Below are 24,725 nucleotides of genomic sequence, written 5' to 3' on the forward strand. Positions count from 1 at the left end.
CCTGTACTTCGTTGAAGAATAGGGCAATGCGAGTGCGCATGAGTGTACTTGTCGAGGCACAGTGAAGAAGTCATGGTTGTGCTCATAATTAAGACGGCAAGCTGTTGCTGTGCCTCCTGCTCCACGACCCCTTTTTTGATGTTGCGACACTGTTGGAGGTGCTGGGTCAATTTTGGGTCAACGTGGGGCAATTTTCATCGTCAGCTCTTTGATGCATTCTCGAGCTCGGATCGGCGAGATTATGTGCAACAACTTATTGAGGCTCGGGTACAGAAACCCAACGAAACTGTCGCCATGTATGTGGAAGATATGGCTCATCTATTTCGCTGAGCTGACCCCGATATGACTGAGGGAAAGAAAGTGCGTCATCTGATGCAGGAAGTTAAGGAACCACTCTTTGCCGGTCATGTACGAAACCCGCCAACAACGGTCGATGAATTCATCAGGGAAGCGAATGTCATCGAGTGGGTGCTTCAGCAACGTTGCTGTCACTTTGACCGCCAGCCCAACAATATGCCAATCAGCTCCGCAGCTAAGATTATTGACCACACCTCCTTACGGGACATGATTTGGGGCATCTTGCGTGAAGAGCTGTGGGCCCTCGGCATTCCTCCTGCAGAGTCGCCGGTCGCCTCTGTTGCCAAGGTTGTGCGCCAAGAGTTGCAGCAAGCCTTCTCCTCACCAGCCCCATGTCCAGCAACACGTCCGGCGACCTATGCCGACATGGTCCGACGGCCTCCCCCTTCACCGCCGGTAACACCATTTCAGTCATGGCCCATTCCCGTGCCATGGTGGCAACAGGAGTCTGTGAAATGACCTCCAGTTCGATGTACCAACTTGTGGCGCACGACCGACCATTGACCACGCTACTTCCATTGCGGCGAACCAGGTCACATTGCCCGTTACTGTCCCCATGCAGACATTGGAGCCAGCCCCTTTCCCCCTGCCGTTTCTCTGCACTTCAATGACCATCGCGCCCTCAACAGTGATCAGCTGTCGACCAGCCAGGCAGCTTCACCACGTCGTCGCTGGCAGTCCCCATCACCTGTGCGTCACACTTCCCCAAACCGCCAGAATTTCACCACCGACGTCAACAGGGGTAGTCGCTCCCCTAGTCTGCGCCGGGGAAACTAACGGCAGCGACCTCCAGGGGGAAGGCTGCCTTGTGTCGAGACGCCAAAAATGTGCCCCACGCTCCCCACGAAGACAATATGACGATGACGAATGTTAACGCCAACGAAGATGACATAACGACGACGAATACTCAGGCCGATGAAGACGACATGACGATGACAAATACTTACGCCGATGACGTTGCCCGTGCCGATCTTAGCATTCTGTTGGATGGACATTGCGCACCACACTTGTTGACACTGGCGCAGATTTCTCAATTATTCGGCAAGAGCTGGCCGACTGCATCAGGAAACTGAAGAGGCTGTGGACAGGGCCCCGCATAAGAAGTGCCGGGAGTCAGCTAATGACACCAACAGGACTATGCGCCGCCCGAATTCGCATCGGTGATTCCAGCTTTGTTGCCACTTTTGTCATTCTCCCTGTCTGCTGCAAGGAACCCATCGTGGGGATGGATTTTCTGCAAGATCAGGGTGCAGTCATAAACATTCCAGAACGTATGGTGACATTTTCTGCCAGCCCATATGGCGACACGATCAATGACGGGCAACACGAGCGTTTTGGAATCTACAACGATGTGATCACTTAGTCGCGATCCTGCCGCCTTGTCTCTGTATCATGCAAGAAGCCCTGCCACAGGAATGTGATTGCAGAGCAAATTGTTGCTCCATTGCTTATGCAAGGTGTTTCCATTGCTAGAGGCGTACACAACATGACTCATGGGCATGCGGAAGTCCTTCTCACGAACTTCAGCAACGAGAGACGACGACAACGCTCACGGAGTGCACGCGCCTCGTATGGGCTCCGTATATTTCAAACTCTTGTGGCCAAACAATCACCGCTGGACCCAAACTAACGTCGGAACCAGCTTCCGGAAGTGGTCCGCTACCGATCAAGACCAGTCCCGACGCCAGGGACCCAGGACAAGGGCTTCTACGACCACAAGATTGCTAACCCTAACAAGACTTTCGGCTGCTCCGTCTGGCCGAGAGACAGGTGCGCCGCAGCTACGAAGGTGCGCGGCGTCGCTGTCGCAGTCCCGGCTCCCGAGGACTTCGCCCAACGACTCGCACCCTCGTGAGATCAAGTAAGTGCAGCCCCTCCCCTCGTTATGGAGGTAGTAGAGGTTGAAGGCACTAAAATAGCCCCCGAAGAAGTTTCCGTTGAAGCAGGGTGGCTTGTCAGCCACTGTAAGCAACGACAGACTACGGAGGCATCATCCCAACTCATACACGGATCCCTCCGTGCAACAGCAAGCGCACGCACCGAGAGTACCGAGCAGCCCGCACTACGCCGACGCGTACCACGGCAACCACGACTTCCGAAGAATGATATCAAGATCGTCATACGCCCAAGAGACGGTTTCAACGTGTCCAAACTAGGAGACGCCCAGATACGCGACTCAATACTACAGATCACGGGCATTACAACCAAAGAAGCAGAGGACAACATTTACCGCTCTTGCACGGATAATAATGTCATTGTAGTTAGCACGCCAATGAAGTCTAATGCCGAAAAATACTGTCGCATCCGCAGTCTCCCCATCGGAGCAGTCCGCTACGCTGTCACAGCATACGTCACACCGCCGGAGGACACAGCCAAAGGAGTCATACATAACATCCCTTCATATGACACGGAAGAAGACATTACCAACAGTCTCATTTACAAGAAGAACCCTACGATTCTGCAGGCCCGACGCATGGGCAAGACCAATTCAGTGCTCATCGTATTCGACGGAAAGCAAGTACCGTACCATGTCTACTACCGCGGAGCAGAATACAAATGCTATCTACATAAGAAGCGCATCGAGGTCTGCGACATCTGCGGGACCGTCGGCCACAGGGCCGATGTATGCCCCACTCCAACCCAGAAGAAATGCAAGAGCTGTGACACAGTAAATCCACCGGATGATCACCCCTGTCACCCTTGCTGCGCGCTCTGCGGCAAAGACCACCCGACTGGTGATAAGTCCTGCCATCGCCGCTTCCAGACACCACACCTCCTACTCCAACGACGATGGGAACGCCTACGACTGGGACAACAAGGAGCTGACCAGGAGATGGGGCCATCGACTTCTGCAAATGGAGACTCAGCTCTGCCAACACCGAAGTCAACACTACAACCGCAGGCTCCCGAACGCAGCAATTCACGAGGACGCAGTCGGTCTCGTGGACGCAGCCGCTCCCGAGGTCGCAGTCAGTCACAAGGACGCAGTCACTCTCGGAGCGGACCGGATTCAACACCGCCGCAGCAGCAAGGAAACACAAGCCTTAAAACGGCCACAGTCAAAGTGCAAGACGCACCCCCCAAGGTAAGCTGGGCCAGCATTGTCTCCCACACAGGTCACACCACACAACCTATAGCAACCCCAGTGAACACAGTTAGTGACGCTACCATGCACAGCTTCATGCAGGAGCTCCGATCCTTACGTGCTGAGATACAAGAACTCAAGACAGAAAACGCTAATCTCAAATCCCAACTTGCGGACACACAACCCAAGCATTTACCATCAAATGCAGACATCCTTCCTGTCCCTGCAATAGATTGCCTGCAAACCACCCAACAACCAACCTCGCACAAACGCAAAGCTCTCGAACCAATCTCAAAAGTAGCAACACCAGCATACACTTCAGAAGGAAATGTCAACTGTGAGATCCTCACTGAGCTGCAACAGCGGATAGAATGCAACCTCAACGAAGCATTAGATTGTAAGCTTGCCACATTGCTCGACGCCTCCATTGCAAAAGCTCTCGAACGCGCAATGGACAACCTCCTTACGGCGAAACTAGAAACGCTACTACTGCCCAGAATTGAGCAAGCCTTTGCGGCAAGAGAACAACAGCGACAGGAAAACATGGACGACACGCGCAAAGTGCTTCAAGACATGGTCGCAACTTTGGCTCAAAATCACAATATCCGTTTGACAGAATTGGAAAACACCCTACTTTTTCCATTTTTTTCCATGGCCTTGCTTTACCCCGTTGACGTAAAATCTTGTCTTACCGCAAATAAACGATCACTCATTCACTTCAATGCTCGTAGCCTTCGCAAGAACATAGATGGAATTAATAACCTCATTGCCTCACTTGACCATGTCTTCACTTTTATCTGCATATCGGAGACTTGGCTTTCTGATTCCGACAACAACATGAGCGGTTTTTCGTCTTATCAACCCGAGTATTGTCATCGTCCAACTAGCAGTCATGGTGGCGCCGCCATTTTTGTTTCACAAGCTATTACCTACGCTCGCAGATTTGATCTGGCAGTTAACGTGATTCATTGTGAGTCAGTGTGGATAGAAGTCGACCGGTCATTCCTTAATACCAACAAGAACTTGATCCTTGGTTGCATTTATCGCTCACCGTCATCTTCCCTTAACGATTTCTTGCTTTTTTTTGATGCAGTATTGTCCAAGCTAGCTTTTGAAAATAAGGATGTGGTGATTGTAGGTGATATTAATATTAACTTACTTGACACTGAAGCTACCTCGTACACAACTTACACAGATTGTTTTGCTGGATTCAGTTTTGAATCGCTCATTGACTGCCCAACTAGGGTAGCCCCTCATGGGAGCAGTACACTTATTGATCACGTGTTATCTAACATTTCACCATCGCCTTGCTCCGGGGTTATTAATACTGACATAACCGATCATTTTCCTGTTTTTCTTACATTTAACAATGAAATACATGAGAACGATAATAGCTACTTTACTTCCGTATTTAGTGCAGATACCTTTATTGAAGCCCTCAGTGAAACTGACTGGTCGCCAATTAATTCTATGTCTGATCCCGAAGAAGCACTAAAAAAATTCTGCACTTTATTTTTATTGGCCGTTTCGACTAACACACGCACTGTAAAATGTGGGAAAAAGTATAAATATCCTCGCAATCCATGGATGACGGACGGTCTTCTAGAAAGTTTAAGAAAGAAGGAAAACATGTACAAGAAAACTAAACGTCAGCCCTTTAATACTGGACTAGCTAGACGCTATAGTAGATACTGTAAATTACTGAATGTTTTACTAAAACAGGCGAAAAAAAAGTACTACGAACATAAATTTGATCAGAATAAAGATAACCCCAAAAAGCAATGGCAGTTATTGAACACTTTTCTTAACAAATCGCCTATTAATGCCTCTATAACCAAAATAAATTACAAAGGTCTCACTCTTTCTTACCCCAACGAAATTGCTAATGCTTTTTCGGACTACTTTTCTTCTGTTTACACTAATAACAACATACATGCGCAGTTGCATAATACTTTGAGCCGTACGACACAATCATTCTTCTTGTTACCAGCTACACCAAATGAAGTGCGCTCCACGATTGCTAACCTTAAAAATACAGGGCCTGGCTTAGACAATATTTGTGTCAGGCATTTAAAACTGGTTGCGCATTTAGTTTGCGACACGCTCTGTAACATTATTAACCTTATCTTCAAAGAAGGTGCATTTCCTTCATTTTTAAAAAATGCCAAGATTATTCCTGTTTTTAAGAAAGGCGACAAACACACAGTTAATAATTACCGTCCAATTGCAATTCTGTCCTGCCTTAGTAAACTCATTGAGAAATTATTTGTTAAACGTCTTAATAACTACTTAACAAAGTTTAAACTGCTAAAGAACAATCAATTTGGTTTCCGCCCAGGAAGTTCCACGAATCTAGCTGTTCTATCTCTAACTGACTACATAAAAAAATGCATTGATTCGGGTAACTTAGTCGGATCTGTATTTTTAGACTTCAGTAAAGCTTATGACACGGTTAACCATCAAGTCCTGTTTAATAAACTTGACTCTTATGGTATAACCGGTCCTGCGCTAACATTCTTAAAAAATTATTTACTTGACCGGCCGTACACAGTACATGCAGCAAATACTTTCTCAGTAACAAAATGTATTAACCAAGGTGTACCACAGGGATCAGTTCTGGGCCCTTTGCTTTTCCTTTTATATATTAATGATCTTCCGGATTCTCTTAACTCCACCAACTGCGTTCATTGCATTTTATATGCAGATGACACAACCATATCTTCATCTGACAAATCTGTTACTACTCTTACTTCTAAATTAAATATTGCATTAAGTAACATTATAAAATGGTGTAGTAACAATTACTTAGTTCTTAATCCTTTAAAAACTAAATTTATGTTATTCAAAAGTGCTCAAAGGGCCTTAACTTCTATTCCTGAAGTAAAGCTTGGAATTCATTCAATTCCCGTTAGCACCGATGTCACTTTTCTTGGCATACATCTTGACCCTAACCTTACATTTCGCTCTCACTTCCAGCATCTCAAGCACAAGACTGCGTTTGGTATACGTGCATTAATCAAAGCTCGCCCTTTTTTTTCTCGTGAGGCTCTGCTAGCGTTGTATTATGCGTTCATCCATAGTCACATTAACTACGGCATTGTTTCATGGGGCAGCACGTACGCTTGTCACTTATCATCAATTCAACATATCCAAAATCAGTCAATACGCATTATCACTTCTAGCTCCATGCAATCTAATGCCTCTTTGTTACTTCGAACGTATAATATCTTGCCTATTATTAATTTGTTTCAGTTTAACATACTCGTCTTATTCCACAGGTTGCTTCATAATAACCTTACGTTTCCGTTCATTGCAACTGACCTTTTGCAGAATAAAAATATGACCAGATTTGCGGCTAACAACAATTTATTATTACCCATGGTTCATACCAATTACGGCAAAAAAACATCTTCCTTCGCTGCAATTTCTCTTTGGAATGAATTACCATCAACCATAAAATCCTGCACTTCTCTTGCAATTTTTAAAAAACACCTTAAGCATCATTTCCTGCGATAACTTAACTACGATCTGGCGGTGTACCTTTGACTTTTATCTCACATGTCATTTCTTGTATTTCACCCATGCTTTTTTCCGACTTTCTGTTATAACGTGCTTTTCCTGTTTGATTGTAAATGACATGTCTAATGATGTATTTGATCTGTAGATGTTGTTTTATAATACGCTAATTTGCTGTGTATTGATATCACCATCAATGTTGTTATTATTAACCGAGGGTCCCACTACAGTTCTTTGACTTTGGGACCCTCGTCTGTATATTCGTCATGTAATTACTTTTGTTTTGGAACCAATAAATCTGAATCTGAATCTGAATCCGTCCCAGAGCAGGTCCCCTAAAGAAGCCGTACTCGCGTCTCGACAAAGATGGCTGCGAGTAATCCAGAACGTGTTACCTACTGCATTTGGCAGTGGAACTGCCGGGGCTTCCGGCGAAAGCGAGCACACTTAGAGCAATACATTACCTCTCTCGCACCACATACTTCCCCCGATGTTATCGCATTACAAGAGACCGGAGAAGCGGCTAAGCTGTCGGGATACGCGGCATACACCGCAGTTTGCAATGATAACCGCAGGCCCCAAGTAACCACACTAGTTAAGCGAAACATTCCGGTTATACAGCATCACACAGACATTGATACAGCAGCCCACATTTTTCTGGAGATCATCCCGTCTGCAAGGCGCAAGCAACAGAGCCTCTTCATCCTCAATGTGTACAGCAGCCCCAGAGAACAACATAGGTTTCTACGACTTTTCACCAAAGCAGATCAAGTAGCTAGGGGAGCCCCCCTGCTCATCGTAGGGGACCTTAATGCCCCTGCGGTGGCATGGGGATACTCAATGGACTGCCGAAAGGGAAGACAACTATGGCTTGACGGACAGAATCTAGGTCTTACTCTTGTCACGGATCCAACTTCTCCCACTCGTATGGGAAACAGTGTTAGCAGAGATACTACTCCGGACTTGACATTCGCAAAACGAATTCCACAAGCAGACTGGATCAACACACAAGACAACTTGGGCAGCGACCACTATTTAATCCAAACAACAGTTCGAGTGGGCCCGCGAAAGCCTAAGGGTCGTCAACTCCACATAACGAACTGGGACGCTTTCCGGCAGGCCAGAGCCCTCACCTCTTTCTCGGGTACCCAACCCCCTTTCGAAGATTGGGTCGCATCCTTGCTGCAAGACGCGAGCAAAGCTACTAAATTGGTGCCTGAGGAAGCCAATCTACAGGAGGCAGATAGCAAGTTACTGCATATGTGGGAAGCACTCGCCAGTCTGCAACGCAGATACAAACGCAACAAGCTCAACCGAACGCTCAGGAAGCGTATTAGTACTCTCACCCTTCAAATCGAAGACTACGCACAACTTACTCGTCAAAATTGGCACAGCACATGCGACAGCATGGAGTGGCAACCAAACCTGCCCAAAACGTGGAATATCCTCCGTTGCCTCCTCGATCCGGCTAACAGCAAGAACACACAACAGCACAACTTGCAAAAAATTATTCACACCCATTCGGGCACGGACGCACAAGTTCTTCAAGAATTGATAGACCGATACATAGGACCTCAACCTACCACACCCGCTCCAGCATACACAGGCACCGATAACGACCACCTGGATGTGCCCATAGAAGCAGCAGAAGTTCGTGAAGTCATCCTCGCACTCCGCCCTAACTCAGCCCCGGGACCTGATGGCATTACTAATAAAATGCTTCGCAACCTAGATGAGGATTCTATACTAGCCCTCACAGCTTATTTTAACGCATACTGGGAAACTGGAAACCTCCCCTCACAATGGAAAGAAGCCAAAATTATTATGATTCCCAAACCCGGGAAGCGCCTCCTACTCGAAAACCTCCGCCCTATCTCCCTGACTTCATGTGTCGGAAAAGTCCTCGAGCACGTCATCCTCACACGCTTACACAGACATATGAACGACAACGACCTCTTCCCCAATACCATGATTGGCTTCCGCCCGAAACTTTCTGCTCAAGATATCATGATTCAGCTCAAGCACCAAATTATCGATGGCAACAAAACCTCCAGGCTGGACACCAGAGCCATCTTGGGGCTAGACCTAACCAAGGCCTTCGATAACGTCACGCATGAGGCCATACTGAACCAACTGGCACAACTCCAGGTTGGACATCGAACCTATAACTACGTAAAGAATTTTCTTACAGCTCGCACAGCCACCATTACCATCGGAGGGTTGCAGTCGCCAATTATTCACTTAGGCAGTAAAGGCACGCCGCAAGGATCGGTTCTATCCCCTTTTCTGTTTAACGTGGCCTTGCTCGGACTACCGCCTGCATTAGCTAGCATCCCCAACCTCAAGCATAGCCTATACGCAGACGATATCACCCTGTGGGTCACCGGGGGCAGCGACGGAGACATCCAAGACACGCTGCAGCAAGCCATCAACGAGGTCGTTGCATACGTAGAACCGCGCGGCCTGGCGTGTTCCCCACAGAAATTGGAGCTCCTTCTGTACAAGCCTAATTGGGGAGGTCGACGTCCAGACCCTCACCCACCCGAGATGGAACTCCGCGTGCACCAGCAACGCATACCTACAGTAGCTAGCATTCGTATCCTTGGCTTACGCATCCAACAAAACGGCAGAAACACGGACATACTCAAGCAATTAGATAATCACGTACACCAAACCACTCGCCTCATTGCACGCATCGGAAATCGACATCACGGCATGAAGGAAAGCAACCTTATACGCCTGGTAACCGCCTACGCCTTGAGCAGGATCACCTATGTCGCCCCGTACCTTAGCCTCAATGCAACTGAGAAGTCCAAACTCAATACCATGATCAAGAGGGCCTATAAACAAGCCCTACATCTTCCCATCACCACCTCTAACGAGAAACTGGACGCCCTAGGCATTCATAACACCATAGACGAGCTTATTGAAGCGCACTGTATTAGCCAATACGAACGACTTGCCCATTCCACCACGGGCAGGCACATTCTAGGCACCCTAGGCATAACCTACACCACCCAATTCGGACCAAAAGTACCCATCCCTCCAAACATTCGTGATCAGCTAGTTATCCCGCCCATACCTCGCAATATGCACCCTGAACACAATCCGGAGCGACGTGCAGAAAGAGCTAAACAACTACAAAAGCGCTACGACCAAGCCGCTGACGTAACCTACGTGGACGCAGCAGACTACCCCAACCAAAACGCCATGGCGGTCGTCGCAGTCGCGGGTTCGCAGTACCACCTCTCCGCGGCCGCATCAATATTTGCCACGCAACCCGAAGTAGGAGAAGAAACGGCCATCGCTTTGGCCTACGCGGCTACCAATGCACACTGCATCATCAGCGACTCAAAAACGGCCATTCGTAACTACGCAAGAGGACTAATAGCACCCCAAGCGCAGAAGATTCTCTCTGGGACTCCTCCCTCAAGGCAACGCCGCGTGCAGATCATCTGGGCCCCTGGTCACTCGGGTCTGGCTGGAAACGAAGCCGCACACGATGCCGCCCGAGCTCTCGCACACAGGGCGCATCATCCTTCTCCTGCGTCTTCCGATCCCGACCAGCCCTCTGTTCTGCATCGCGGTCACGCGCGGGACCGAATGGTCACGTTCGGAGAAATTCTACTGCACTACCGCAGAGAGCGGTTACGCTACCCCCCAGCACACAAAACACTGACTAAGTCTCAATCCACCACTTGGCGACTCCTTCAGACACGAACTTTTCCGAACCCCGTACTTTACAACCGCATGTACCCCGATGCATACTCACCACTCTGCAAAGCGTGCAAAGCCCGCGCCGACCTCAATCATATTATTTGGCAATGCCCCAAAGCCTCACCCACCAACACCTCCCGCACTAACACACGCATCATTAGTACGGCCGAGCAGTGGGAGACATTGCTGCTCAGCTTAGACCCAGAGGAGCAGCTCTGGGCCGTCCGGATGGCCGAAGACGCCGCCAGAAAGCAAGAACTGGCCGCCGTCTGAGGAAGGGGGGGATTGGGGGTTAGTCTCCCGACCCCCCGCCACCCCTTAACCCCATCAAGGACACAATAAAGTTTTATCTCTCTCTCTCTCAGCAACGAACCCCGTCACATCCAGAAGGGTACTGCAATAGCGTATTGCAACAACATCACCCAAGTAACATTGTTTCGCTCTACAAGAAACGAGCGTGCCGCCCTCGCCACCTTTGTCTGTCGACGTCAGCTCCACCCTGTCGCCTTCGGAGCAGCTGCACCTATTGGTGCTGATACACCAGTTCGAAGATTGCATTTTGACTACGTCTAAAGTCAAACAAACACCACTGACCAAGCACCGTATCATCACGGATGGTACTATGCGGCCGATTTGACAAAACCCCTATCGTGTAGCTCCAAAGGAATGTGCAGAGATTCAAAAACAAGGGAAGAAGATGCTCGAGGATAGTGTTATACAGCCTTCAAGAAGTCCCTGGGCGTCAGCCATGGTATTAGTAAAAAAGAAAGACAGCAGTTTGCAATTCTGCATCGATTACAGTACTGCAAATTAAACCAGGTCACGAAGAAGGACATCTACCCGCTGCCCCACATTAACGATTCGCTGGATAGGCTACAGCATGCTCGTTATTTTTCATGAATAGTCCTACGAAACGGGTATTGGCAGATCGAGGTCGATGAGAGGGATCGTGAGAAAACTGCCTTTGTAACCCCCAATGGTATTTAAGAATTTAAGGTCCTTCCTTTCCATTTGTGCTCGGTGCCTGCCACTTTTCAGCATCTAATGGACATCGTACTATCAGATCTGAAGTGGCGAACATGCTTGGTCTGTCTAGATGACGTCATAGCGTTCTCAGCTACATTTCAAGAGCACCTAAGCAGGTTACTCACTGTTCTCCAAGCCATAAGCTAGGCTGGCCTGACATTAAAGCCCAGAAAATGTCATTGTGGTTTCAGTGAACTGTGCTTCCTCAACCACGTCGTCAGTCACGAGGGTGTATGACCTGATCTAGCCAAAATAGACGCTGTGGCAAAGTTCCCCACACCATCCAACAAGAAAGCAGTGAGGCGCTTCTTGGGGCTGTGCGCCTATTACCGACCCTTTATGGCGAACTTTTCATGTATTTCTGCGCTGTTAACACATGACGATGTTCCCTTTCTGTGGGGGGATAATGAGCAAGTAGCATTTAGCGAACTATGCCAATGCCTGCAAATGCCTCCTGTTCATGCGCACTTCGACCAGCACGCTCCCACAGCACTTCACACGGATGCGAGCAATGTTGGTCTGGGTGCCATACTGGTGTAGCAACAAGACTGCTTCGAAAAAGTAATCGCCTACGCTAGCCAAACTCTCTCTCGTACGGAGGAAAACTACTCAACTACCGAGAAGGAATGCCTAGCCATGGTGTGGGCGGTTATAAAATTTCGCCCTTATTTGTACGGCCGTTCATTCAAGGTTGTCAGCGATCATCATTCTCTTTGTTGGCTGACTAACCTGAAAGATCCATCTGGCTGGCTGGCGCGCTGGAGTCTCAGGCTTCAGGAGTTTGACATGACCATAATTTACAGATCAGGGAAGAGGCACACCGACATCGACTGCCGCGATCTCGCGGTCACCCGTCGAGTCCGCAGTTACCGATGACGTGGACACTGCATTTTCGGGCGTTGTCGATGCCATCACCATTTCACAGAAGCAGAGCCACAACCCAGAATTGCTCCCACTAATTAATTTCTTGGAAGGCCAAAGAAAAGACGTTTCGCGACTTTATGCCAGGGGACTGCCGTTGTTTTGTCTTAGGAACGATGTTCTCTATAAGAACTTTTCTGCCAGTGGCAGCACGTACCTGCTTGTCGTACTGGCATCACTTCAAAAAGAAATACTAAAAGCATGCCATGATGAAAGCACCGCAGGTCATCTAGGCTACACAAGAACCGATGTCCCGATTGTCCCGATTCCGATGCAAGTATACTGGCCAAAGCTACCCGCTGCTGTAAAACATAATGTGCAAACATGTGCTGACTGCCAAAGACGCAAAGCACCTCCCAGTAAGCCTGCAGGTCTCTTACATCCGGTCAAGGTACCAGACGAGCCATTCGCCCAAGTTGGAGTGGATTTCCTGGGCCCATTTCCAACTTCGACAGCTGACAACAGATGTATCATTGTTGTCACCGATTACTTGACATGTTACACGGAGATGAAAGCTACCCAGCGAGGCACAGCAGCTGAAGAAGTTCATTTTTTTATCGAACACATCGTCCTTAGGCGCTGCAACCCAAAAGTCATCATCACAGACAGGGGAACTGCCTTCACTGCCAAACTTTTTGACTCGGTTCACGGACTCAGCGGTACAAGCCACCAGAAAACAACTGCATATCATCTCCAGATGAACGAAGACCCTTGCAGACATGCTTTGCATGTATGTCGATGTGGAACATAAGAACTGGGATCAGATTTTGCCTTAAGTTACCTTTGCCTACAACACTGCTAGATAAGAAACTACTGGAAAGACACCGTTCAGCTTGGTCCACGGTCACGAAGCCACAATGAAACTGAATGCCACGCTACCGCACGAGTTTGACAACATACCTATTGGCGTTGATTAATTTACCCAGCGCACCGAAGAAGCCAAACAGCTTGTCCGCGCATGTATCTGCATTCAGCAAAACCAAGATGCGAAACGATACAATCTTCAACACAGGTCCGTTTTTGACACTCCCGCTGACAAAGTATGGGTCTGGATACCCATACACCATCGTGGACTTTCCGAAAAACTCCTATGACGGTACTTTTGGCCGCACAGTGTGATCCGCCGCCTGAGCAACGTGAATTGTGAGGTAATTCTTGACAGTGACAATAGTTCCAGTCGCCGCAAGCACTCACCTGATGTGGTGCATGTGGTACGGATGAAGCCATACCTGTCAAACTAACTTTTGATTTTTTTCTTTTTGTGTGTTCAACTCTGTGCCGTTATACCGTCCTCATATGCTCATGTGCATCGGGACGATGCTTCCTTCGGAGGGACACAAATGCCGCGCCTGTACTCAATTGAAGAAGAGGACAACGTGAGTGTGCATGAGTGCATTTGTCAAGCCACAGTGAGGAAGAAGTCATGGTTGCACTCATAATTAAAACGGGAACTTGCTGCTGTGCCTCCTGCTCTACGACCCCTTTTTTGACATTGCAACAGTATTGTTTAGTTATCTTGTGTAGGTCAATTATTTGCCGAGCTAATTAACAATCACATTTATTTATTTATTTATTTAAAATATACTGCAGACAAGGAGTCCAAGCAGGGTGAGCAGAATACAAAAGATTATATACACAGAGGAACAGGATGAAACAAGTGTATAACACATTTTTTCACACAAATTCTTTGGTCAAAAGGTAGACGATCAGGAAAAATTTTTACTTGATTACAACTATAATTAATACACGAAATAACATTATTTACACAAATGGTATACAGCTCACAGGTGCTGGGGATATGGTTTAGTTGATCTATTTCAGTCAGCTATTGCTTGCAACAAAAAAAAGTACCGAAAAATGCCAGTCCTTGCGAAAATTGGCGTTAGAGAACGAGGGTAGTGGTGCTGAGTAGGTCTGCCTATCAAGGGGGATACTTATTTTGCGGTGTCTAAGGCTAGCCTATGATTAATTTTGAAAGAAACTCTAGCCAACTTTTCTTTTTTCAAATTTGTAATAGTTCAATGCCGCTTGCGGTTAGTAATGCAGTGGGGGAGTCAGTAGCCTTAAATTTACTGCAAATAAATCGTACTGCTTTTCTTTTCATTCTTTCTAGGTTCTTACTGTTAATTTTTGTGTGAGGGTCACAACTATGGAAGCATACTCAAGTTTTGGCCTAATTAAGGAAAAGTAAGAGAGTAATTTAACACTAAGCAGGGCAATCTTGTGTTTGTGGTGCAGGAGGCATAGTTTCCGGAAAGCGGCAGAGCAGATGGTATTTAGGTGCAAGTTCATTATAATATCATAAGAAGCCAACAACCGAAATCTATAATGCTTTTTGCACTAATCTGTCAAGTTTCTCACTTCATAGGTCATAGATTTCCAGGATAAGTCACTCGTTAATGTTAGACCTAGATATTTATAGCAGGCTACTTTCCGTAAAGGTGCTGCAGCCACATTGTAAGTGTAGTCTAAGGGGACTTTTTTGCGCATATGGGGAGATAGACACACTTAGTTGCATTAAGAAGCATTCCCCATTGCTCACGTCATTTCAACACATTGCCTAAGTAAGAGTTAAGGTCACAGTGGTCACTAATGCCGGTAACTTCTCTAAACAAAACACAATCGTCAGCAAATAGACAAACTTGAACTGGGGTGTTAATCATACTGACAATATCATTATCATATACCAAAAAAAGTAGAGGGCCAAGTACGCTCCCCTGCAAAATGCCAGAAGCTACCGGAAGGCAGCCAGAGTGTTGTTCTCCCACCTGAGCATATTGGTTGCAGTTGTTTACATAGGCTGAAATCCAGAAAAAGAATAAATCTGGTATGCCAATCAACCGAAGCTTAGTAATTAGTTCATTGTGTGGAACTGTATCGAATGCTTTGCTGCAGTCTAGGAATATTACATCGATATGACTGTTAGTATCCGGACAAGCTGCAAAGGTGTGAACTACAGTAACCAATTGTGTTGTAGTAGAAAATCCTTTTCGAAATCCATGTTGATGATTTCACAAAACTGAGTATTCTTATAAGAATTTGTTTAACTTGTGAGCTATTATGTGGTCGATGAGTTTATAACATGACGATGTTAAGGAGATTGGCTGATAATTTTGTAGTAATAGACGGTCGCCTTTCTTGAATATAGGTGCAACTTGGGCTGACTTCCAGTCATCTGAGACAATTCCAGAGAGATACAGAGAGACACGAAAAATTCATATCACAGTTCCAGGTGTCTATAGTCAAGAAATGGCAAAACAAAAATTTAATTTTAATGCATGGGTCAATAGCCCAAAAAGGTGAATAATGCATTAATAATGCAAGCATTTTTTAAATGTGGTCAACATAAGGGCCACTATAATACATAAGACTTTACTTGTTGCAATGTGGGAACAATGCAGCAAAAATAGAGCAAAATAATTCAATTTTTAACCTAGTATTTAAACATCTGCTTGCAACATAATACTATTATATATGCAGCTCTCCACTTTTAAAAAAATTGTACTAGCAGCTCCAGGTGCCAAAATATAAAGGAAAGCAGTTTAGCAAGGGAATAAAAAAATTTGTTGCGAGAAAATCGCTAAAAACAACTCAGGATTGAAAGGGACATGGGTTATGACATTTTTTTCAGCAAGAGTATTGATCTATGAAGTGAGAAACTTGACAGATTATTGCAAAAAGCATTATAAATTTCAAAAAGTGTGTTCCAAAAATTCAGTTTTCTTGCAATTTTAGCCTCCTAAGACTTCTTAGATCTGTCCCCTCAAAAAGCTAAATGGCATACGGCAGCGAACACACCCAGCAACTCAGCTGTGCAAAAGTATGTGGCTTTTGCAAAGTCTGCTTAAGAAGGATCTGCTAGTCCAGCAGGGAGGAATGGTGTTCGAGCACAGTGATGGAATTGCATGCCGTAAACTCACGCACTACCAAGTCAGAGTGCGCATTGTTGTGGTACAAAATCCAGTGCCCTCCTTTCGACAAACTTGGTCACTTGTGATGCATGCAGCATCTCGGATGCTCCAAAACCTTCCTGCAGAGAACTGCATCGAAAGTTCAGCCTACAGGTACAAAATCATGGTGAACAATTACATAGCCGTTCAAAAACATGATCAACACAGCTAATATTGCTTTACTCTTCCGCAGTTTTTTCTTCTTGGCTCACGTTTCTTTTCTCACTTCTTGCTCTGGGACGACAGCTCAGTGTAATATTTGTAAATGCAAAATTTACTGCCAGTTGAATTGCTTCTTCAGAAGAATTCATTACTTAGGTCTAAAGTTTTCCAATGAAGGCAAAATTAATTTTATTCAAAGCTTTCGCTCAGAAGTCAGCAGTTTCAATAGGATACTGATCGAAAACTTACTAATTTCGAAATTTTCCATTGGGATCTTCTGAAAAGAAAACTTTCTCTAATGAAATGCTTCTGATGTAAAGCAACTGCTTACAATAATATACATTTGGTGGAATGCACAAGATCAATGTTTTCATCATCGCAAGAAGTGGAGGGGTGTTCTGGCATTGCATCGTTTTTGGGGTCTTCATAGCCTACCCGAAAATTATTAACGTGCTTAAAAACAGTCCTTTAATTTCAGACACCCTTTCCACAGGCCTGTCAAAACATCAGAAAATTTCTGCTCCGTTTTTACCAAATTTCCCAAGAAACTTCATGCTGATCTTTAGTTCTGTCTGTTAGTTTGTCTACATTACGACCATACGACGCATAAAATTCTGGCTTGTCATGCAGCAATCCAGCTTGCACAGGAGGTCAATGAGGACTGAACAGAGCAAGAAAGCAGTGCCGCCACCTCCCCCCCTTCCCCAACACTTTGCTGCACAACCTTTTTATGTTGAGCCGAGAGCTAGATTAGGGCATGTGTGCCCTCCAAGGAGCCCTCCTCACCAGAGTAGATGGCGTCACAGGCTGTCACCTAGACATCACACACATACCACTTGCACTGCAAGAAATAGCCAGCAGCAATTCGAGCAGCTCGGGGATTCTCGTGAAATGGAGAGAGCACAAATTAAACTGCAAACAAAATGTGCTGTGGGGAAAAAAAGGAGGACAAATTCCCATTTGGCAGTCTGGTTCGTAGCTGCATTACCAAAAGTTGATGAAAGTAAAAAATTGGCATCCACCAGATAGCAACCCGAAACGACAGAGGAAACCCACATGGATTTCTCAGAATGAAATCTTTGCAGCTGAAAAAAAAATTAATTCTAGGGTGACGACTGAACCTTTGACTGCCTTGTTGAAGCTTGGATTTCTCAGAATGAAATCTTTGCAGCTGAAAAAAAAATTCATTCTAGGGTGACGACTGAACCTTTGACTGCCTTGTTGAAGCTATTGCTCTACTGTCAGAGCTAACCACAAGGTTAGCAGATCACAAGGTGAGGCTTAAGTAATCAGCAACTCAAACACATGGCCACTGAATATAGCAAATCACTTCGGTACAAATCTACAAGGTGTAGAAAGTCTAATAAAAGAAAATAGTAGTCATCCGTGAGACAACAGCACAGAACTACAAAGGTAACTGTTTGTAACTTGGTAACATCAAACATTTGGATAGTTGGTTCTGTAAATCCCAATTACTATAACAGCCCAACTTTTTGATCAGGACAAAATCAGGCTAGGATAAGCGCTGACTATTTAACTAACGATGTTTCATTGCAAACAAAATATATGTAGTGTTGGAGAATAAAAATGTTGTGGTTATGTCTTCTAAAAAAGTTGCAGTATCGTACTTTAAATCAATTGCTTGTAACTTTCGGTTACAGTGTTATGTTTGTGGTTCTTTTAACACTGCTGCAGGATCTGATGCAATAAACAAATGGCCTGCTTGGACCTGGAATTGCAATGGCCGGAGTTGTGGACTGCAGTATGGACACAATTTACTTCCTCTAGCATCACTTTGAGTGCTGAAACACGAGTCATTACACAATTTAGGTTTGCGATGGTAAACAGCACAGAGAACAAAGACATACAGAAAGAACGCACATTGCAAAGCTCCATGATATTCGTTTGTTCTGCCTGTTTTCACTTTGTTCACATTGTCTACTGTGGCCAACCGTGCTCAGCCAACCAGCCCAGTGTCGCACACAATTTCAGTTGCCCTACAGTTGCCTCGTGTTAGCATGGGAAGTCACACGTACTGTGTGGTGCAAATCATGTGGGCCAGGTCCTTGTTTCAGCATGCATGTTTTTCGCCCACAGGATGCAGAGGAAAACCAAATGGGCATGGTTATAGTGCAGAAGTTCCAAAACAAGGAAGCCCTCCTCCTAGTGTTGCCCACCGTACACAACGCAACTCTGCCTTTGCTTCCCCAACTCAGGTGCATGTGCTTTTTCTGGTTGCTGCACTACAAGTACGCAGATTAATAGAATCCATGTTTTTACTGTGTCGTTACTGGAAAAAGAAAAAATAAAAATAATAAATAATAAAAGCCCTCTTGGTGCCAGATTGGAAAAATTCACTAAAATTTTGCCTACTATACCAGTTCAGCCTCTTGGTCACATGTAGTGCAATATGTGCAGTAAAATTTCGGGGGTAAGTGCCCTGACACCAAAGCAGTGGAAAGCACCCTTACCTGGCTATTCCTGTGTCCTGGCTTTTGTCATGTTAAGTTATACTTTGTGTGACGTAACAGTAGCAACAATTGAGAGCTCAGTAAACTTCAGAAAAAGCTTTGCCTCAGGAGGTTCCCATCTAAAATCATGGTAACAGATAAAATCAGCTAGCTAGGTATCCACTGCACCGATCTTGATGAAGTCTGTAACACTGAAGAAAAAAAGTTGGAATTTACTGACCATAGGCAGCAAATTTTTTAATTAGTGTGCCAATTCTTTGCCTAAATTGTTAAAAAATTTAATTATGGGGTTTTACGTGCCAAAACCACTTTCTGATTATGAGGCACGCACGCTGTAGTGGAGGACTCCGGAAATTTCGACCACCTGGGGTTCTTTAACGTGCGCCTAAATCTAAGTACACAGGTGTTTTCGCATTTCGCTTCCATCCAAATGCGGCCGCCAGGGCCGGCATTTGATCCCGCGACCTTGTGCCCAGCAGCCTAACACCATAGCCACTGAGCAACCACGGCGAGTACCAAAATTGTTAAAATCATTAAATTTCAAGAAACTCAAAGATCAAGTTTACAACTCTGTAACTGAGCAGTAAAAAACACAACCACAATTCTGCAAACTGCAGTAATGATAAATCTAAAGGGATAAAATTGACAATTCTAAAATACACCACCACTTTCCGAGTAGGACCTCTGCAGAACCGCTGCAAACACTATAACAATTACAAAAGTTGTAAACTCGTGTATTGAACTTGTCTGCGTGAAATACAAGAAAACAGAGGTCCCATAAGTTTACAGAACTATACTGTTTGCTTTCTCATGCAGTTACTGATTGGTGCATAAATTCCTGCATCAATTTTTTTTTATGACTTTCTGACAATTTTTGTAAAGAGCATGAAGCCCTAAACCAAAATTCTGGTTCCTAGAGTTGGCATAATTAAATTTTCTCTTTTGAATGCAACAAGAGAGAAGGAGAAGAAACTTTATTAACGAATGGTACGGCGGTTTTGTTTAAATGCAATAAAGTTAATTCAAATCAGCCCAGCCGTTGTCTATTGACAGCATTTTTGCATTTCACATGCATACTTAACATTTGGAATTAAGTTGAAATTTCGAATTTTAAATTAGAAGTTGGCCATGAAGTAAAGCACCCTCTTTATCCTACTAAGCTTGCCAACTGAAGTTACAATCAATCATTATGTCTATAGGCACCTTGTACTGCTGAGTAGGTGGGACATTATCTTGGCACCAGACATCAGAATTGTATAGGCCTTCCATTAGGTCCACGAAACTGAACTCCCAGAAGATGCTCCTTACTCCTGAGATAGCAGCACTGCAAACCGCGACGGAACTTCAAGCACTTACATGGCCACACATAGTGGCACACACCACAAGCATCACCTTCAAGTGCCACCAGCCTCCGTAAATCAAGGGCCGCCAAGGAACCAACGAGCAAAAGACCCAGGTCTTAAGACACAGGTTGGACCAAAGCCAACAGGGCATTTCCAGACATGGGAATTCCAAAATTACCAGTCAAAGAAAAAAAAGTTTACAAATGCTATCAAAAATTGTTAAGCCATTGACTGCTCATTCCAAATTCGGGCTTTGTTCTCAAAAGACACTGTGACCAGGCATTCAGCTCTGTAGTCCCAGCTACATAATGATCTGTGCACAGCAGTAGTACTAGTACTAAGTTGGCACTTCACTGTCTTGCTTTCTTCTGTCCCCTTTCAAGAAATGTATTTTGCGCCGCAAAGTATACCTAGTACTAGTTCCTGCATAGCATGACGATGACGCACTGCTTTCGGCCTGATTACGTATGCTCATTGAAGAGATAAGTTAATTTAGATGTTAAGCTGGCAGCAACAAGTAGCCTCATGCATTTTTGGCATTACAGAGGATTTCATGCATTGCACGACGAACTAGCAAAGTGGTCAGTCTAGGCGTGGGCCACTATCCCATTTCTGATAGTTGCAGAGCAGCCTGATTAATGCAGAACATTAAATGTGCAGCGGATTGTATGGAGGACGTCATGTCACGATTCCCAGACCGCAATAAAGTGCTCCCTGAGAGCGATTATGATGAGACAAGACACTAAAGGTACATAAATTTCTACTATGTGAAGGTAAAGTTTGCTAGTTTCATCGTTTTCTGTTCACCAGTAATAGTTGCACACTACAGCTTTATGTTAGAAAATTGGGTGTGCATTAGATCTTTACTTTGTTTTACCCATTCTAACATCATTACTGTTAGTCTTCTACTTTGCATAAAAATTGGCTGCACATTCAATTCAGTGGCATGTTAGAATATGGCAAATACTGCCAAATGAACCAGCAGTGTCCTGGCATATTTTTCTGCTTTGATCAGCCATATAATTTTGTCTACCCCATCAGAGTCAAAGTAAAGGAAATCAACTGCACTCACAAAGTTCAAGCTCACGAGATATTCACGTAATGAAGGTGGAAATATCAGGTGCAGTTTGGCACCGTTTCCCTGCAGTGGTTGGTGCTGCGACGGGTAAAAATTAAGATATTTGATCGAATTCAACAAATCAGGCCCTGAAAAATTGGCAAGCAAATGAATTTGTGAAACTTTAATATCTTTTTTGCCTAATAAGAACGTTTAATTTTGTTGGTGCTATTTCAACACTCATAAACAAGCTCTAAAGAACCAGGCAGTTTATAAGCTCGTGAAAGTTGGTCGCTAGTATGCCAGCTTGACTCCTCCGCTGACCACACTTACAGGTCCTCCAGCACGGGCCGTGGCAGCAGGGGCTCAGGCGAGGGTTCTAGGTCAGGGTAGAGCACGTGCAGCCGCTTCTCCTCCTCCTCCTTACTGCGGCTGCAGGCTGCGACCATTCTGTGGGGGGCAACAGGAATAGTCCAGGCGACGGTCTAGGCTAAAAGCTGTCATTAATTAGCTCAAAGGAGGCCCAGACAGCCATTACATGGCATGGGCAGCATTGAGTTAAGAGTACAATATGTGCAATAATCAATTCATCAGATTTCATAAGAGTAACAGGACAAGTTAGGCTGCAACAAAGGCATATAGACAGGAATGATAAAACAAATTTACAGAATAGAGGTACACAGATAAGGAATTATAAGGTGGCTAGAATAAGACAAAAGAACTATATCTTAGTCTTACTTCAGCTAACTTTAGCCAGAGTTTAAAAATACGCCGATGCACTGTAACATGACGCAACCAAATGCGTGTTGCTCATTTTTGTATGTAGCATGTCACACTACTTTTGTATTTTGCTTAATTAGGTAATTAGTGAAGGTTAATTAACCAACTTCAGAAGCAATGAAGTTAGGCAAAAAATTCCAATTAGAAAGTTGCAGAGCATTCAAATGAACAGTTTCTGTCTTCCTATCTGTTAAGTATTAGAGTTTTTCAGCTTACTGCGGATGCCTGCGAAATACAAAAAAACACCATGTGACATGCCCACTTGCGCTTTGTGATTGCACTACTCCCAAGAATTCCACACATAAGCGAACATAGCATTTAGCCGGATGTGCCGCTGCGAGGGAAGCACATCGCTGGCATAAATCGCACAGCAAACGCCTTCGTCACTGCCGTGTCGCCTTTTAAGCGGCAGCCTGTTCTGCTAGATGCTATGTTCATTTGTATGTGGACAGTTTGTTTGGCAGTGCTGCAATCACGGTGCGCAAGTGGACATGTCAAGTGGTGTTTACCGCTCAGTACCTTTGAACTTTTTGCAGACGCGCCAAGCAACACATGCGCATCATCATCATCATCAGCAGCAGCAGCAGCAGCAGCCTGGTTACGCCCACTGCAGGGCAAAGGCCTCTCCCATACTTCTCCAACAACCCTGGTCATGTACTAATTGTGGCCATGCCGTGCCTGCAAACTTTTTATTCTCATCTGCCCACCTAACTTTCTGCCGCCCCCTGCTACGCTTCCCTTCCCTTGGGATCCAGTCCGTAACCCTTAATGACCATCGGTTATCTTCCCTCCTCATTACATGTCCTGCCCATGCCCATTTCTTTTTCTTGATTCCAACTAAGATGTCATTAACTCGCATTTGTTCCCTCACCCAATCTGCTCTTTTCTTATCCCTTAACATTACACCTATCATTCTTCTTTCCATAGCTCGTTGCGTCGTCCTCAATTTGAGTAGAACCCTTCTCGTAAGCCTCCAGGTTTCTGCCTCGTAGGTGAGTACTGGTAAGACAGAGCTATTATATACTTTTCTCCCTCATGCGAACCACATGCCTTACCACAACCAACACAACCACATCCACATGCCTTTCTCCCTTATGAACCACATGAGCACAAATAAATGTAAATAAATGCGACATTTATTTTACACATGTGCGTTACGTCACAATTACTCATCCAATGCTCATTGCTGACATATGAGAAACGCAGTCGAGCAGGCTCAGCACATTGCGAAACGTCCTTGTTGTATCGGCGCAGGACATACAAAATACCGAAACTAGAAATGAACTCGCGATACAACGATGCTCTAGAACAGGATTTTGAATTCATAAACGAACCAAAATGTTTGGTTAAACTGATCTGTCAAATCTCTCCATTCCACTTGTTGAGTCAAGCGGAGGCAGAAGTCTGTTAACAGGTGGAAATATCAATTGCACATATGCAGGATGGTTCGCAACGTTTTTTCTGTTGCCAACGAAGTGGCGGCTGTAGATTCTTGCCTTTTCGCTTGGTTGCCACGGTTCTGCGTCAGGGCTACGCAGCACAATTACAGGAAAACATCATCACACTTTTTCATACGAGACGCTGTGTTGTGAGGAATGCAAGTAATTCGATTACACAACACGTTGAACAGCCCATATCCAGCGCTCTCGCCTTTCCCCTTCATACGATCGTGACGGAAATCTCTAAAACTGAATGCTGTTATTGAGTCCTTCACGTTCATGGCAATTTACAACACAATAGTAGCATCGATTGCGGCGTTTCTTCGTAGCGCGCGGAGCTATCGAAGTTGCCGTCATTTTCGCCATCAGTCTGACGAATGAGCCAGCAAGCGCTTTATGGCAGTTCGGCGGCGCGTCCGACTAGCGGAGAAATTCATAGCTCTCTGTCTGGGTGTTAATGCGCAAAACGCTCGCAATATGGACAAAAATCTAGTTAAATCGTTGTTTTGCAGCTGACAGCCACGTAGGCAACTTAGCAAGGGAGTCGGGCTTCGCACTACTCAATTACTGCCTCTTCGCACCGGTAGGTGGCGCTACACGTCTTGCAAAACTTCAGAGTCTGACGTCTATTGGGGTCGAGCTCCACCACTGGAAAAGCTAGCGCCACCGTTGGCGTGACGTGACATGAGGGATCACGTGGACACAGCGGCCGCGTCGGCTGCTTTGGAAGTGCCGAAGCTTGCTGAAAACGAAAGATTTAAGTCCCACCTGCGCCGCGGTTCTGATTAAGTGGTGAGGCTTCACCGCCTTGGGTGTCTGCTTGACAACGTTTGAAAGTACTACAACAGGTAGTGGCTTCCTTTGGAGGCGTGTAGAATGGTAGGCTACTGCTCGGTGCCGC

At 45.5% G+C, this 24,725-nt stretch overlaps 1 protein-coding gene across 7 annotated transcripts in view; it reads right to left on the reverse strand.

The window, feature by feature from the left end:
* The window catches only part of LOC135921124 (uncharacterized), a 224,424-nt gene that overhangs the window by 58,298 nt on the left and 141,401 nt on the right, over positions 1–24,725 (reverse strand). For all 7 annotated transcript variants that reach the window (XM_065455444.1, XM_065455443.1, XM_070533410.1 and 4 more), the window contains one exon: positions 21,939–22,055. In XM_065455444.1, coding sequence (XP_065311516.1) covers positions 21,939–22,055 — 117 coding nt within the window. The remainder of the gene's footprint in view (positions 1–21,938; positions 22,056–24,725) is intronic.

The sequence above is a fragment of the Dermacentor albipictus genome, chromosome 2, assembly GCF_038994185.2.
Source record: "Dermacentor albipictus isolate Rhodes 1998 colony chromosome 2, USDA_Dalb.pri_finalv2, whole genome shotgun sequence".
Lineage (NCBI taxonomy): Eukaryota > Metazoa > Arthropoda > Arachnida > Ixodida > Ixodidae > Dermacentor > Dermacentor albipictus.